Source organism: Catharus ustulatus, chromosome 18, assembly GCF_009819885.2.
Source record: "Catharus ustulatus isolate bCatUst1 chromosome 18, bCatUst1.pri.v2, whole genome shotgun sequence".
NCBI classification, from domain to species: Eukaryota; Metazoa; Chordata; class Aves; order Passeriformes; family Turdidae; genus Catharus; species Catharus ustulatus.
The window spans coordinates 3,221,608-3,235,271 of NC_046238.1; the positions used below are offsets into that span (position 1 = coordinate 3,221,608).

Below are 13,664 nucleotides of genomic sequence, written 5' to 3' on the forward strand. Positions count from 1 at the left end.
AATCCTGTCCTTTCCACAGCCACTGAAACTGCTGTGCCATCAACTAGGAGCTTCAAAGTGTTTAAAAAAGCCATTTTGTTGGTATTTAATTTCTGCAGCTTTTTAGTTCTCTTTATTTTAGCAACACATACCTTGCATAGCTTGTTGAACTTTCTCTGCTTCATCAGCTGCACTAGTAAACTTTTCTTTCTGAAAAAAATGATAAAAACTTAAGGTAAGGCTTGGTAGTAACAGCATAATTCAACCACTGAATTTGTATTAGGTATTTTTCTGTACAAGTAGAACAATTTTTGCTCCTATCACAAACAGATCTCAAGTTTTTGAGTTACAGCTTAGCACAGATCTTCCCTTGGCTGCAAGTCCCTCAACATTTAAAGCAACTCCTCCATCAGCTGCCACAGAGCTCAGGGTGGGAAACAAGGATTTGGGGTTTCTATCCCTGCTGTTCCCTGTGAGCCATCTCCTACCAGTGTCTTCCAGTTTCACCAGCAGGAATTGATGCCAGACAGTGAAGGGAAGATTTTTTTTGGCTCTGCCACCAAGTTTGAATATTTACTATTGGCCATGGAAAGATCAAAAGTCCCATTGTGCTGTTACTAATGCTCCTAAGGGAAACCCCACTCAACAAGACAGTATTTAGGAATTTATTGAAATGAGAAATGTCTTTTAAAACCATTTACAAGAAGTGTGTAGCAAGCATTAATTGGTACAACAGCTACAATAAAGGGCCATTAAGTGTTCCTTGATGAGCAGTCTAAATTTAAACTGCTGCTGCTTTTGATTTGGTTTCATTTTATCTGCAATCCATAAATAGATGAGTTCTATTTAGACAAAACACCTGATTACACAGGACTGAAATGCTCTTTTTATTCTGAGACAGATCCCATTAGCCATGAGCCCTTCCCATTTTTTCCAGCAGTAAAACACCTCTGGAAGGCTTTGCTCAGAGCTGATCCACAGATTTCCATTACATTCTCACCATGAAACCCAAAATCCAAAGAGTAAAGTCAAAATTTTTGGGTATTACTCACCAAAACTTGAAGTTCCTTTTCCAAAGAATCTTTAACTTGATTTACTGCACTCAAGTTTTTCTCAAGGTCAAGAAGCTTTTGCTCTTTGCCCTGCAGTTCTTTGGCCAGATTACTGGCCTAACAAAGGTGATGAAATGGAGTAAAATAAAATGACAAACATGAATGAAAAATTAGGAAAATTAAAAGGTGAATCTGAAAGAAATAACTGTAATATTAAAATCACTCTAAGATGAAAAACAAAAGAAAATGAAGAAAAAACCATGATGGGTTAACTGAGTGAAGCTGATTTCCACTATGACTACATACATCACAGCACTAATTGCATCTTGGAACAGATTTGAAATCATTAAAATTTAGTTCTCCTGGCAATAATTGTGAATACATTATTTAATGACAGACATTTTTTAATACATCCACAATTTCAAAGTTTCAGCATTAGTTCAATCAATAGTTTTGGTTCTTTATTGTTTTCATTTTTGGAACTGATTGATTTGTGCTTCAATTGGCTGATCAGATGAATCCACACCCACTGGGAGGGAAGAGCTCTGTACCACACCCAGGGCTAGTGCAGAAACTCAAAAAGAGTCAAAGGTAAAAATCTGATATCTTGGAACCACCTGTGAAGAGTTTAGGAAAGCTTTTTCCAATTATTTCCCCACTATTCTTCACTCCCACCAGCTTTACAACCATCAGAGGTGTTTCATCCAAACCCAAGGAAAATCCTGGATCAAGTTGCAGTCTGTGGTTCCAAAGTGCTGTGAATTCCCTGCAGAGCCTGGGCTTAAAGAAAAGTTCCACCAGGATTTTTTTGTGCTTTCTTTTGTTTTAAAAGCCTTTTCCATCACCTTGTCAGAGGAGGGGAAAGGTAATGAAGGAAATATTTCCCTACTGAGTCCCAAGTCCCCAAAGGTTAAAGCCTTTGGATGTGTGGACCCTTCTCCCAAACAAGCCCACAAAATAATTTTTCCAAGACAGGAAGATTTCAGCACATGCCTAAATCTGCAGAAGGGAAGTGCAGAAGGAATTTTTCCCTTTTGCTTATTGGTGCAGGTGGAGCAGCAGAAACCTGTTGAGACATGACCCAGTTAATGCTCCTCTAAACCTCCCCAGATGGTCCCAAGATACACATTCAGTGAACTTTGCTTTTTCTGTGATGTATTTCCTAGAGCAGATCAAAACAGTACAAATGCAAAATAAAAGCAAAAGAAAACTAAAAGGATGGATGTTGATACAAACCTGGCTAATTCCATCACCCTTTTCAGTCTCTAAAGTCTGAATTTGTTTCTCAGCTGCCTCAAGCTGCTTGCTAAGTTTCTCGATTTCCAATTTACCTTCAGAATTGGCTTTCTCAAGTGCAGCAAGGTCCAAAAGCTTTTCTTCAGTAGCTTTGATCTGTGATGTAAGACTATCAATAACTTTGGTTTGTTCATTGTACTTGGCTTGCAGTACCTCTAGCTCCTTTACCTTTATCTCAGCTTCCTGCAATTTGTTTAAAGTGTCTTCCATTTCTACTAGATGCTGATCTTCCACACTTTCCAGTTTGGTCTTCAGGCTTTCCAGGTTTTGCTCCTTCTCCTCCGTGACTGCCACCAGTTTTGCTTTCAGAGACTCCATCTCTTTCAAGTGCTGAGATCTCTCATTTTCCTGCTTCAGTTTTAAATTTGCCATTTCATTCTCATAGTCTAATTTCATCTTCTCAGTCTGAGTCTTTAACTCTGCGAATTCTGCCGTCTGAGCCCCAACACCTTTGCTGAAAGAAACTTTCAGCTCTTCCATTGCTTGCTGATGGGAGGCAATTGCAGATTCCAGCTTGGACTTCCACAGCTCTATCACATCAGAATTCTCCTTGTTGGCATGGTCAAGCTTGGTTTTCAAGGATTCATTTTCTTTTGCTATTCTCTCATTTGAAGCTGAAAGGGCCTTGATCTCTTTCTGCAAGGCTTCCTCACTGAGGCCAAACTTCTCCTTCAGCGAGTTCATCTCGTTCTGATGTTCTTTGCCAGCTGCTGCCATTTTTTCTTGCAAAGAACTGATTTCTTGTAGCAGGGAGAGAGAAGTGTCCACATCATCCATGTGTTTGCTGGAATCCAACCTCCCTCGGAGCTCAGCCACCTCCTTCACCCTCAGTGCCAGGTCCCTCTCCAGCTCCATGATCCGGGACTTTTCCGACACTGTGGCCACCTAAGATCAACAGCATTTGAAGAAAAAATGAATTATAAAAATAAATTTCATACAAAGACACTCAGGCCTTGCTGGAAAGTTTCCACTGAGCGTTGCAAATTGCTTCAAAAAGGGAAAAATGTCCATAATTCATAATGACAAACATCTTCTATTGTCTATAAACACAGAATTTACTAAAATTTGTTCTTCTGGTACTATCTAGAAATAACTTACTAAAAAACTTACAAACCACCCTGATGGGTATTATCAATGATTAACAAAATGTTCCTCAGAACCATTTTAAGGCACACTGGAAAAGAATGGAGAACCTTGAGGTCTTTGTTGAAATAATTCCTTCCAAATTCATCTCACACCAGCTACAAGACTGTCAGAGAAAATGACAAACTAATTTTGAACTGATAAATCCTCTGAAATCCTTTCTATACCTGCTTTATTCTCTCTGAAGAAGCGTCCTCACACTATCTGAGCTTTTCACTGGCTGTTGGAGCAGCTTTTGCTACAGCAAAGCTCCCAGAATTAATTCTAATTAGGAAATTACTACTTTGACCTCCTGGAAAAGATATAACTTACCCACAGCTGCTCTTTAAAAGTATTTATTCTACATTAAATTGTTGGTTTTATATTCATCCTGGGTTTTTTATTCATCCCACCTGACCTTCAAGAAAATCCCCATGTGTGAGCATGAATATGTCTATATGTGTGTGTATATATATTATATATATTTAAGAATTTACATCTGCTGAACTTCTGGCTTGGTGCAAAGCATGTCAGTAATATTCTGACAGGCAGCAGTATCACTAATTACTGGGATATCCATTAAAGGATTATATCATTGGTGAGAAAAAAGAGCTAAAAAGCCACTACAAACCATGATTTAGCAAAACAAATAGTGCAGCAGCTACTGAAGAGCTCAGAAACCAAGCCCCAAATAGTCAGTTTGTGTTAAAAGGACTGGCATGTTCAATCTTAGGTTTTTTGGGTTTAATGACCTCTGCTAAATTCTAAAATGAGCTACTGAATGTTCCTTTCTGTCACCTCATCCTGCCACTTGTGGATCCAAGGATTACTTTTGCAGTGTGAAGACATCTTACCTGAGTTCTTGAACGAGCCCCACGTCCAGGCACACAAACACACCCCAGGGAAGCTCAACATTAATCTAATTTTTTACAGTTCCAGCTTTGGCTACGGCAGGAGCAAGGACCTGTTCCAGCACGTGTCACCCCCGGCATTGTGCCATCAGAAATCTTCCACAACACAGATCAGGTTCGTTATTCAAACAGGGAAAACCATTACCCTAGTGTCTTCTAACTCCCTCTGGAGTTTGTCAGCTTTGGTCTTTTCAAAGAGCAGGCTCTGTTCAAGCTCCTTAATGCGGGCATGCTCCAGTTTGGTCTGCGTCTGTTAGTGGAGAGGGAGAGGAAGAGAACACAACGGTGCCACCATCACATGCCAGCACAAGAGGAGGAGCCACATGCAGGCCGTGCTGCCAGAGCCTTCTAACAGGTGAGCAGAGAGGATGCAAGGGGTGGGGAATGGGCAGGGAAATCTATGGATGAGGAGGATGGGCTGAAGGTGTGAATGGATGGGCGTGTAAAAATGAAATCAAACGTGTAAAATAAATCAAGGATTGAATGAACAGCAAACGGAGGAATGGGAATGGAAAAAAGTTTCATGCAGCTGAGTAGAAGTTATTTATCAGTACATGAGGCTTTGAGCACAAATTAGAATAGTTATGTCAAAAATATATATTTGTGCATATATATCTGTTCCTGTTCTAAAAGGAAGGTAAATCCCTTGTCATCACACTACCTTTTTCCTTTAATGTGTTTGGCTGATTTTATTAAAAAAATACTTAACAAGGGGACAAAAAATCTCCACTGAAGCTCATGTGACTCATCAAAACTTTAACTTTCTTTTTTTGATAGCAGCTGTCTCTAAGTCTCAGCCATAAAAATGCTTCTGGCCAAGAAATGGGAACATGAAGGTTCCTCTGTCACTGTGGTTTGAATTATCTGAGCAGAAATACAAAGAGAATGGTTGTCTCTAACTCCAAAACCTTCCTCTTTTTTCCCCTCTTCTCCTCTTTCAGGAAGTGAGCTACAAGATCCCTCAAAACCAGATAAAAAAGTGAATCAGCCTGGCTGCTCTGCAGTTACTGATGTCTAAGTATATTGAAAATATGTGGAATTAAGAGAAAAGTAAGATCTTTGGAATTCTAACAAGTTCCTAACGAGAAGCAGTACACAGATGAACCCAAGTGAACCCTCCTGCCTTTTGCTTACAAACAGAACTTTTAGCAAGAACACAGAATATTTTATATTCTGGCTTGATATCCAGATACTCCCTGGGGCCTGCAAGAGAATCTGAAGTTTGGGAGATGCAGGGAAAGTCCAGCAGGTAATTCAAACCTGACCTGCACCTCTGAAGTAGGGAACAGAATAAAATGAAGAAGTATAAAGATGGGGATGAGCTTCTTGTCTGCTTTTCCAAACACAGAATTCCTTCTGGCAGCAGCAAGTTCTTCCTTCCAAATCATCCAGACATCCAAGGGGGGCAATTTTTTAAACAGCTGAAAACAGTTGGCTGTGTTACTGTGGAGTTCCTTGGTCCACAAACACTTAGAAGTTGCTCCTTAGATTTGTTGATGTTTTAATTCTCTGCAGTTTCTCTCTCAGATCTGTTTCTCTCTCAGTGGAAGATCTTCAGGGTGTAACAGGCAAAAATGCTCCAAAAGAACAGAGATTATTCCTTTTCCTGCCCATAGCCTTTGAAAATGGAATTGAGTATTCTAAGGGAAATCATATTTAGTAAGTGGCTACAATTCTTTTCTCTCTCTGACACAGGTCAGTATTAGTTCTGATCCAAACTGTAAGTAAATGTGAAAAACAATCTGCTTTAAAAGCTGGAAATTCAAACTCTACTTACTCTAATTCACCAAGGGGATCTACTAAACCCCAAGAAATCCCAAATACTTACAGGATTTCCCTGAGTGCCTTTGGAATATGCAACTTTAAGTTTTTTTCATGCTACATAAAACCCAAACTCTTTGATGATTAATTTTATAGACAGTGCTTTACTGCTCCAAAGATCAGACAGACCATCACTGATTATTGGATTTTTTAAAATCCTAACTCTTATATACTACAAAGGCAAGTAAGTTAAAATCCTGCCAAAATGGAAATAAAAGATTAAAAAGAATATTCCAGAGATCTTTGCTTGACACCTTTTCCCCCATTTAGAGCATGAGAGATTATCCTTTAATCAAATCTGATTTCCAAGGGACAGATTCCAGATTCCCTGAGGTAAAAATCACTGCAAAATCTTGAACTGCACAAATTTCTCTCTTGATGATGTAAAGAGAAATTTTTATTGATTTATGATTCTCTTTGAGGAAATCCAGAACACAGTGAACTGGGAAGAGAGAGTACCCCAAAAAGAAGAAAAGAATTTGATTGTAAACCTTAACTTGGATGGAAGAGAAAAGCAGGGAAGAAAAATCAGACAACAAATCCAAAGGAAACACCTTCCCCTTCTCCAGAGCTTCACAACTGGGGAAGTGATGTGGAAATGGGATCCTTACTCTGCCTTGAGCCTCCAAGAATTCCACCCAAACTCTGGAGCTGCACATCAGCCTTTTCCAGCCCCTCTATTCACTCCAGAATAAACCTCCCTGTGACATTCTCCATCAAACTGGGAAACTGTGCTGAGGGACAAATTCTGTTCTAGGATGGGGCAAGAGCCCCTCCAGTCCCCTCATGCTGGGATTCAATCACAGGACACCCCTGGGGTCAGGGAGTGTCAGCTGGAACTCCTTCTGAGAGTGAAGATGTCCATTCTGAATGGAAAAATCAAAACAGGGAAGTCAGGAGAAGAGATGGGACCAAAGAAGGAGTGCACAAAACAAGAGAAAGGAAGGGCACATGCAGATTTATTTCTAACAAAGCATCAGCCTGATGGGGAGACTGGAGGAGACTCAGATCCCTGAGGGATCTCAAAGGGAACCCCTAAGGATGCACAGCAGGATCCAGTTCTAGTCTTGAGAACTTCCTGGGATAAATTTACCTTTAAAATCCCACTATTCTGAGCTGGGGAAGCAAGAGGGCTCCTTAAATATCTTGCAAGGCCATTTCTGTTCTCAAGTAACACATAATTAGAAGAGGAGCTACATGAAGATACAGTAAAATCAGACAGCTTTCTACAGTAATTGTTCAGATGGTTTTAATCATCTCTCCCCTTAGCATTTCATACAGGAAAAAAGGAAACAAGTATGAGGAGATGAAGAACAGACAGATTTTTTTCCCTCAGAAAAATTGCCATCTACTGAAGAGCAGCAGGATCTCACAGGAGAGCAGGCAGGATTTTGTGAAGAAAACAGCTCAAATCCTACATTTAAATTAAAGCCACTTCAGGATGCTGCTCAGTCATGTTCTACAAGCTCCTGGATTCTTCAGTGAGTTGCAAAGGTTTTGACCCTAAAGAATTCCAATGGCACACTGGCCCTGTCTGCAGTTAATGGGCATTACCACGTTTAGTCATTACACACATTCTTTCCAAGAAATGTTGTAATTGCTCTGGAAGCAACATGCACACAAATACCAGAGTCAATGTCTCAATAACAGATTATGCAGTTAGTGAATCAGTATAAGCATTTTCTGCACACAATCTGTTAACATGGGATGTCTCTGCACATTGAAGTGCCCTCTTACATTTTCTGGGTCTTCCGAAATCTGCCTCTTTTGCTATCAGTAAAATTAAAAAAACAAACAAACAAAAATGTTTCACCTACAGACTCAGCACTGCCATTCCAACACAAACAACAGGAGACATTTCATCAGCTTGAATTCAGTTTAAACCCCCAGGTTAAGCAGCTTGACAAACCAGAGTATTTAGGATGGCTTGCCATGACTATTGATTGATTTAACAGAAAATAAAAAACTGAAATATTTTCATGGATTAAACAATAAAAGGAGCATTCTATGAAGAGTCTAGATAGGTATCTTAAAATGAATGGAAGACTAAAATAAAAGAAATGTTATATGAAATGAGCATTTTTCATCAGGCTAGCACTTCAATCACAAATGCTTTATAACAACACAGTTAACTAAGTCTGTACTTTATGCTGTGCAAGAAGTTCAAATATCTTTGTGATTAGACAACAGTGTAGAGCAACTGAAAGTATCTTACTTATTAATTGGAATTTTGGGATAAAAACTGGCAGTGCTCAAATACCTGAGAGCAATCCTTCCCTAAATGTTTTCTATTCTGACTGTGCAGTAACACACTGTGCTATAGCCCAATATCACAATTAGATAAACAACAGATTAAAAGTTGCACACATGAATTGCTATTCAGATTTTATGTGCAAACTCTCAGGACAAAATCAACATTCCCTAAGGGAAGCACAGAATTACTCAAGGAATGGATCAAACAGGACAAGTCTTCAATATTAATTTTCAAAAGTAGAAATATTAACTTCCAATTAACTTCAAAACTATTTTTTTTTCTTAGTGGTTACTTTTAACAGCAAAAGGTAGAATTTTCTATGAATTAATTTAATTCCTCTAAATAACTACAGCTGCTCTATAGCACAGCTAAAGTGTGTAACTGAATTCGGGGTGCAATCCTGCAATTTTGGGACAGTTGGCTTACTAAAGGAGTGCAGAAATGGATTTCATTTTCATGATTTGCATCAGGATTGCATCTCTTAATGATTGCTGCCTTTCTGTGCCCTCCTGGATATCCCGTTCACAAAGCTGGAGATATTTTACCTCTAGGTCTCCTTTGGTAATGGATTCTTCTTCCACACGGAACTGAAGGTCTTCAACTTTCCTGTGGGGACAGCTCATTAAAATTCAGGTAATTTTGGAAGAAAATGCTTTCAAGCTCACTTTTCAGTGGAAATCAGAATGACAGTGACAACATTCCCAACACTGTACCAGCAAACTGCCAGGAACATTAAGGAGAAATTTCTCACAGGAAGCATCAGAGTGAGGGAAAATTGCTGTTCTTAAAACACTACCAGTGCCAAGGCCATCACTACTCCTGCAGCTGTAAAAGGGTATTTTGTATTAAAACCTTTTAAATCCTCATTGATCTTCTGCATGATCTGAGGTGACCTAAACCAGCAGTTTGATCTCACATTCTATACATTCTACCATTCATGCAGGAAACAGAAATTCAGGACACATCCAAAATGTCCACAGGCCTTTAAGATGTCACAAACATGTCTGGAGTCAGGATGAACAGCAAGATGCACAAGGGGAGCACAAGAAGAATATTAATTACATGAATGAGGACAGTTTGGGGTTACCTTTTCTCTTCCTCCAGCTGATTGAGGAGCTCCACTTTCTCCCTGTCAGCTGCCTCCACCATAGCTCGGAGCTGGTCCATTTTGGCCTCCATCTCCAGCACGTGCTAATCAGGAAGAGGAATAAAACCAAAATTTACTAAGCTGGGAAACACAGGAATATTTCCCTGTACCTGTACCTCAGTAACCACAACTTGGTGAAGTGATGGGCCAAGTGACAGGAATGTTATCAAATATGAAGATGATCAAAGGCTGCAGTGAAGTTCAATAAAAACGAGTTAAATTCAGTAGATCTGGTATCTCACCAAGCCAAAGATCCCACAAGGGAGATCTCACAGGTATGGATTATTTTACTTTTAGCACACCACCTCTTGCTGCCAGCCCTTTCCAATAAGAAAAGCCCATTTTGGAGGTGAGCTCCATTGTGCTAACTCTGTTTCAGAAGAACAGGAACTCTCTTACCCGGTCGTGCCCATCGCGAACCAGCGCCAGCTCCTGCTCGATCTCCCCGACGTGACTCGTTGCTTTTGCAACTTCTGCCCTCTCCAGGTCCCTTTCTGCCAGGAGCTGCTCAATGTGCTGCTGCTTCTCCTTCAGGGCCTCCTGGAGGGCTGTGGTGCCCGAAATTTTTCTTGCATACCGGGAAGAGGTTTCTGTCAACTTCATAAAATAAATGTGTTAAAAATCATTCTGCCCCAAGAGAAAGAAAACAGAGCTGTAGTTGGTATCTCCAGACTCCACAAACACAGGGTTAGTAAAGCAAACACTTTCTGTGACCTACTGTACCTTCTCCTTTTGCACCTAAATGACTTCATTTTCCAGAATTTAACAGTGGCCAACACTGTGTGGTCAGTGCCCTCTAAGGAGCAGCAGCAGCAGAAGAGGCAGGAGGGATGAAGTGAAAATAAAAGGCCTCAGCTGAAGGTGTAGACTCACACAAAGGCTGGCTCAGGATGTTCCTAAGCATCTTTTTGCATTAAAAAAAGAAAGGCAGCTTTCTAGCAAGCCACAAACATTGTGTCTCTAGTTACCAGGTCATTATCTTGGGTGACCAGCAATTGTCCAACACTTCCAAACCCTTCATGAAAAGCTTTGGGATCTCCCACCAGCATCTGGCACCTCCACCATGGCAAAACCAGCCAGGATGAAGAGCATTTACCTTGGCCTAAAGCCAGCCTTAGAGCTAAAACCTTGTGAAGAACATCACCTGGTATCTGACTAAAATATATGTTTATATCACCTGGAATTAAATTACTGCCAGAAAAAAAAATCTGAAATATTAAGCTTCAAGAATGCAGATTAAAATTAATCAGGAGAATTGTAGCTAAAATGAAATCAGGTTTTCCTTGACCTTGCATCATCTCTGCCCCATTGGATGGAATCAGTACCAGGGAGAATTCAGTATGGCCCTATCAGCTACACCCTCATGAGTTCCTGAGCTGGCAGGGGAAGTAAATAAATTAAAATTATGAAGTGAGCAATAGGTGAGAAAACAGCAAAAACTGAACAAGAACAACCCAGTGCTGTTCATAAAACCTAACTTTAACAGCTGGGAAATTTGCCTAAGTATTAAATGAGAATGACTGGAAAGGCACCACACAGAATAAAGCACCTTCACTCTGATGCTTAATTGGTTCTTTCAGACCCTCCCAGTTTCCAGAAGAAATCCCATTCCAGAGTGTTTTGCTTTCTGACAGTTTTAGGTCTTCAAATCACCCTTCACTCCCAACTGCAAAACAAATCCAAGACTCTTCAGAAAAGCATCAGCTTCCTTCAGATTTGGAAATAAACACCAATTATATCAGAGAGCCCCTTAAATCATAGATCACCTACTCTGACAGCTGCTTTTATTATAGAGGAAAAAGAAAATAGAAACAGCCCTGAACAACTGAGCAGTCAATGTGAGAGTCCAGAAATTCCCAGAAAAGTTTTAGTTTTCCTAGAAACTGAAGCATGAAAAGTCTGCTGGGTCAAACCTGATTACAGGAAATCATGTTTCCTCAGCAGCTTAACTTTTAAAGAAAAAGTCTCAGAATTATTTGGACAATCCTGTAAACTTGGATGGCCACCAAATGTTCACACTGCCTGAGAAAGAGCTGGAAGAAAGCTGGAATTTTAATTCCAGAAATAATGGATTACAGCAGCTTTGTATTTCATGGTCTAAATCATGCAAAATCCCTGGGACACAACAAAATAAGGAAATACATTTTAGACATTCACAAGGTGGAACTTGGGGGATCACAGCACATGGAGTAAAGCATTTGGCTTGACCTGTTAGTGCTGTGATCCCAAACTAGAGGGCACTCTGCAGCTGCAAGTGCAACTTCCAGAATGGATTAAGTAACGAAGTGCCACTGTTTGTGCCAAATAAAAATCCTTTTTGTGGTCAGGTATTAACCCTGGTGCCCTGACCGACTGCTGACCTCTGGTAATCTGCTTCAGTCCTGCAGGAGCAGGGTAAGTCACCTCTGGGTACCACCAGGTCAGTGGGACAGTGGGACAGGGAACCTCTCCACATCACTGGGAGTCACTTCTTCCTAATTAGATCTATCTATGGACTATGGTTTAAAAATAAAAAAAACAAAAGGGAAACACTAGGGTGACTGGAAAAATCCAATTATTCCTGTGTTTTCAATTGCCATAAAAGAGACTTCTCAAAATTCAGCCTTCTCAGATTTCCATTTTACTGCTGCAACCCAAGATTAGGACATTTATGTAACAGAGCAACTTCAAAAGAATCCATAGTAAGTGTATTAGGTGGAATTAGTACTGTGTTAGATTTCACCTGAGCCAACACTCAGCCTTTATGAATTCACAGGATTAAAACCAAACCTAAAAGAAAAGAAAGAGGCTTCTTGGAAATTGCTCCTGCTGCATTTCTCAGCTGACTTGTCTCTTGAACAGCAAAAGGAAATTTTGAACATTTTAGCCAACGTGAAGCTTCCTGCTTAAATAAAACGAGTGTGATCTCTGGAAGCTTCAGATCCTCAGAAAATGAATTAAATGGAGAGAAATTTGTGTGAGTATCTTAAGCCTCTTTCTTATTGCAATCACTCAGTTAGCCTGAATTAAATATTCAAACATTCAGCTGCTCTCCAGGGCTAGCTAAGATTCCCTTCCTTCGTGCATGCTTGGAATGAAGAGGAGCACCGTGAAACTCTGCCCACGAGCCGCTCGGGGCCGGGCGGGGCTGCCGAGGGGAAGCATGCCAAGGAAAAAGCAGCTTACGAGTCCTGTGCGGCTGGGCTTGCTGCTTACGGAGGAGGCCACGGAGCTGAGCGAGCTCAGCGAGGAGGCGCTGGGGCTGCGTTTCAGCGGCGTGGGCAGCACCTTGCGCACCGCGGGCTTGGCCTTGGCCGGGGTGGTGGAGGGGAAGCCGATCTTGGTCACCTTGTGCACCGGGGCGAACAGGCCGTACTTGGGCTGGCACTGGAAATACCTGCAAGGGCAAAGCAAGCAGAAGGGAGCAGGATTGAAGTGCTTCTCGTGGAGGATTCTAGAGCAGGAGTGTGAGGGTTAAAGGACAGGGATCTCATTCACACTGCAATTCTGTTTAATGATGGATTCGGGACTGGAGCAGCATGGTCGCATCTTCAGATCACAACTTCAGATATTCAGAGTTAACACCACTGCTCTAATGCCTAAAAAATTCCATTCAGATTCAGTTTTATATCTATAGATTTCCCCTTCATCACGTTCCTCTGAGCTGCCAACAGATGTGATGAGTTAAAAATAGAAATGCGATTTTAATTAAATCAAGTAGTTTTTTATGTTATTACATACGTACCATTTATGCATATTTGATGATACAGAACATACATCTTTGGTTAAATATAGACAAAAGCCACTTATAATTTAAAGCTGTGATCACCTATGTTAAGGTGAGACAATCCTTGTAAAACCTCCTTTTAATGAGGTAAAAGATTATTCCTTATGGCACATGAGAATTAAAGTTAAATTGTGATGTGAATTAATGTCTTTTGACTGCTCCCAGTCTCTCCCAGTCTCTACATTGTTGGAACAGGAGCTTCCAGCTCCTGGGATGCTGGAGGATTTCCCTCAGGTACAACTACTGGATATCCAGAGATTTTCTTAACTAAGCATTCCTTCCAAGCTGAGAAATCAAACAGGCATTCAAAAGAAGG

The 13,664-nt window shown here is 40.6% G+C and overlaps 1 protein-coding gene across 12 annotated transcripts in view; it reads right to left on the reverse strand.

Annotated features, from left to right (window-relative positions):
* CLIP1 (CAP-Gly domain containing linker protein 1) overlaps positions 1-13,664 on the reverse strand; it is a 59,437-nt gene that overhangs the window by 21,431 nt on the left and 24,342 nt on the right. For 5 of the 12 annotated variants that reach the window (XM_033075901.2, XM_033075900.2, XM_033075899.2 and 2 more), the window contains exons 5-13: positions 12,748-12,958; positions 9,982-10,179; positions 9,523-9,626; positions 8,981-9,041; positions 7,919-7,951; positions 4,506-4,610; positions 2,268-3,212; positions 1,032-1,148; positions 132-189 (exon numbers count right to left, since the gene is read on the reverse strand). In XM_033075901.2, the coding sequence (XP_032931792.1) occupies positions 132-189; positions 1,032-1,148; positions 2,268-3,212; positions 4,506-4,610; positions 7,919-7,951; positions 8,981-9,041; positions 9,523-9,626; positions 9,982-10,179; positions 12,748-12,958 (1,832 nt within the window). The remainder of the gene's footprint in view (positions 1-131; positions 190-1,031; positions 1,149-2,267; positions 3,213-4,505; positions 4,611-7,918; positions 7,952-8,980; positions 9,042-9,522; positions 9,627-9,981; positions 10,180-12,747; positions 12,959-13,664) is intronic. The other 7 variants (XM_033075906.2, XM_033075905.2, XM_042779841.1 and 4 more) reach the window with 4 other exon arrangements.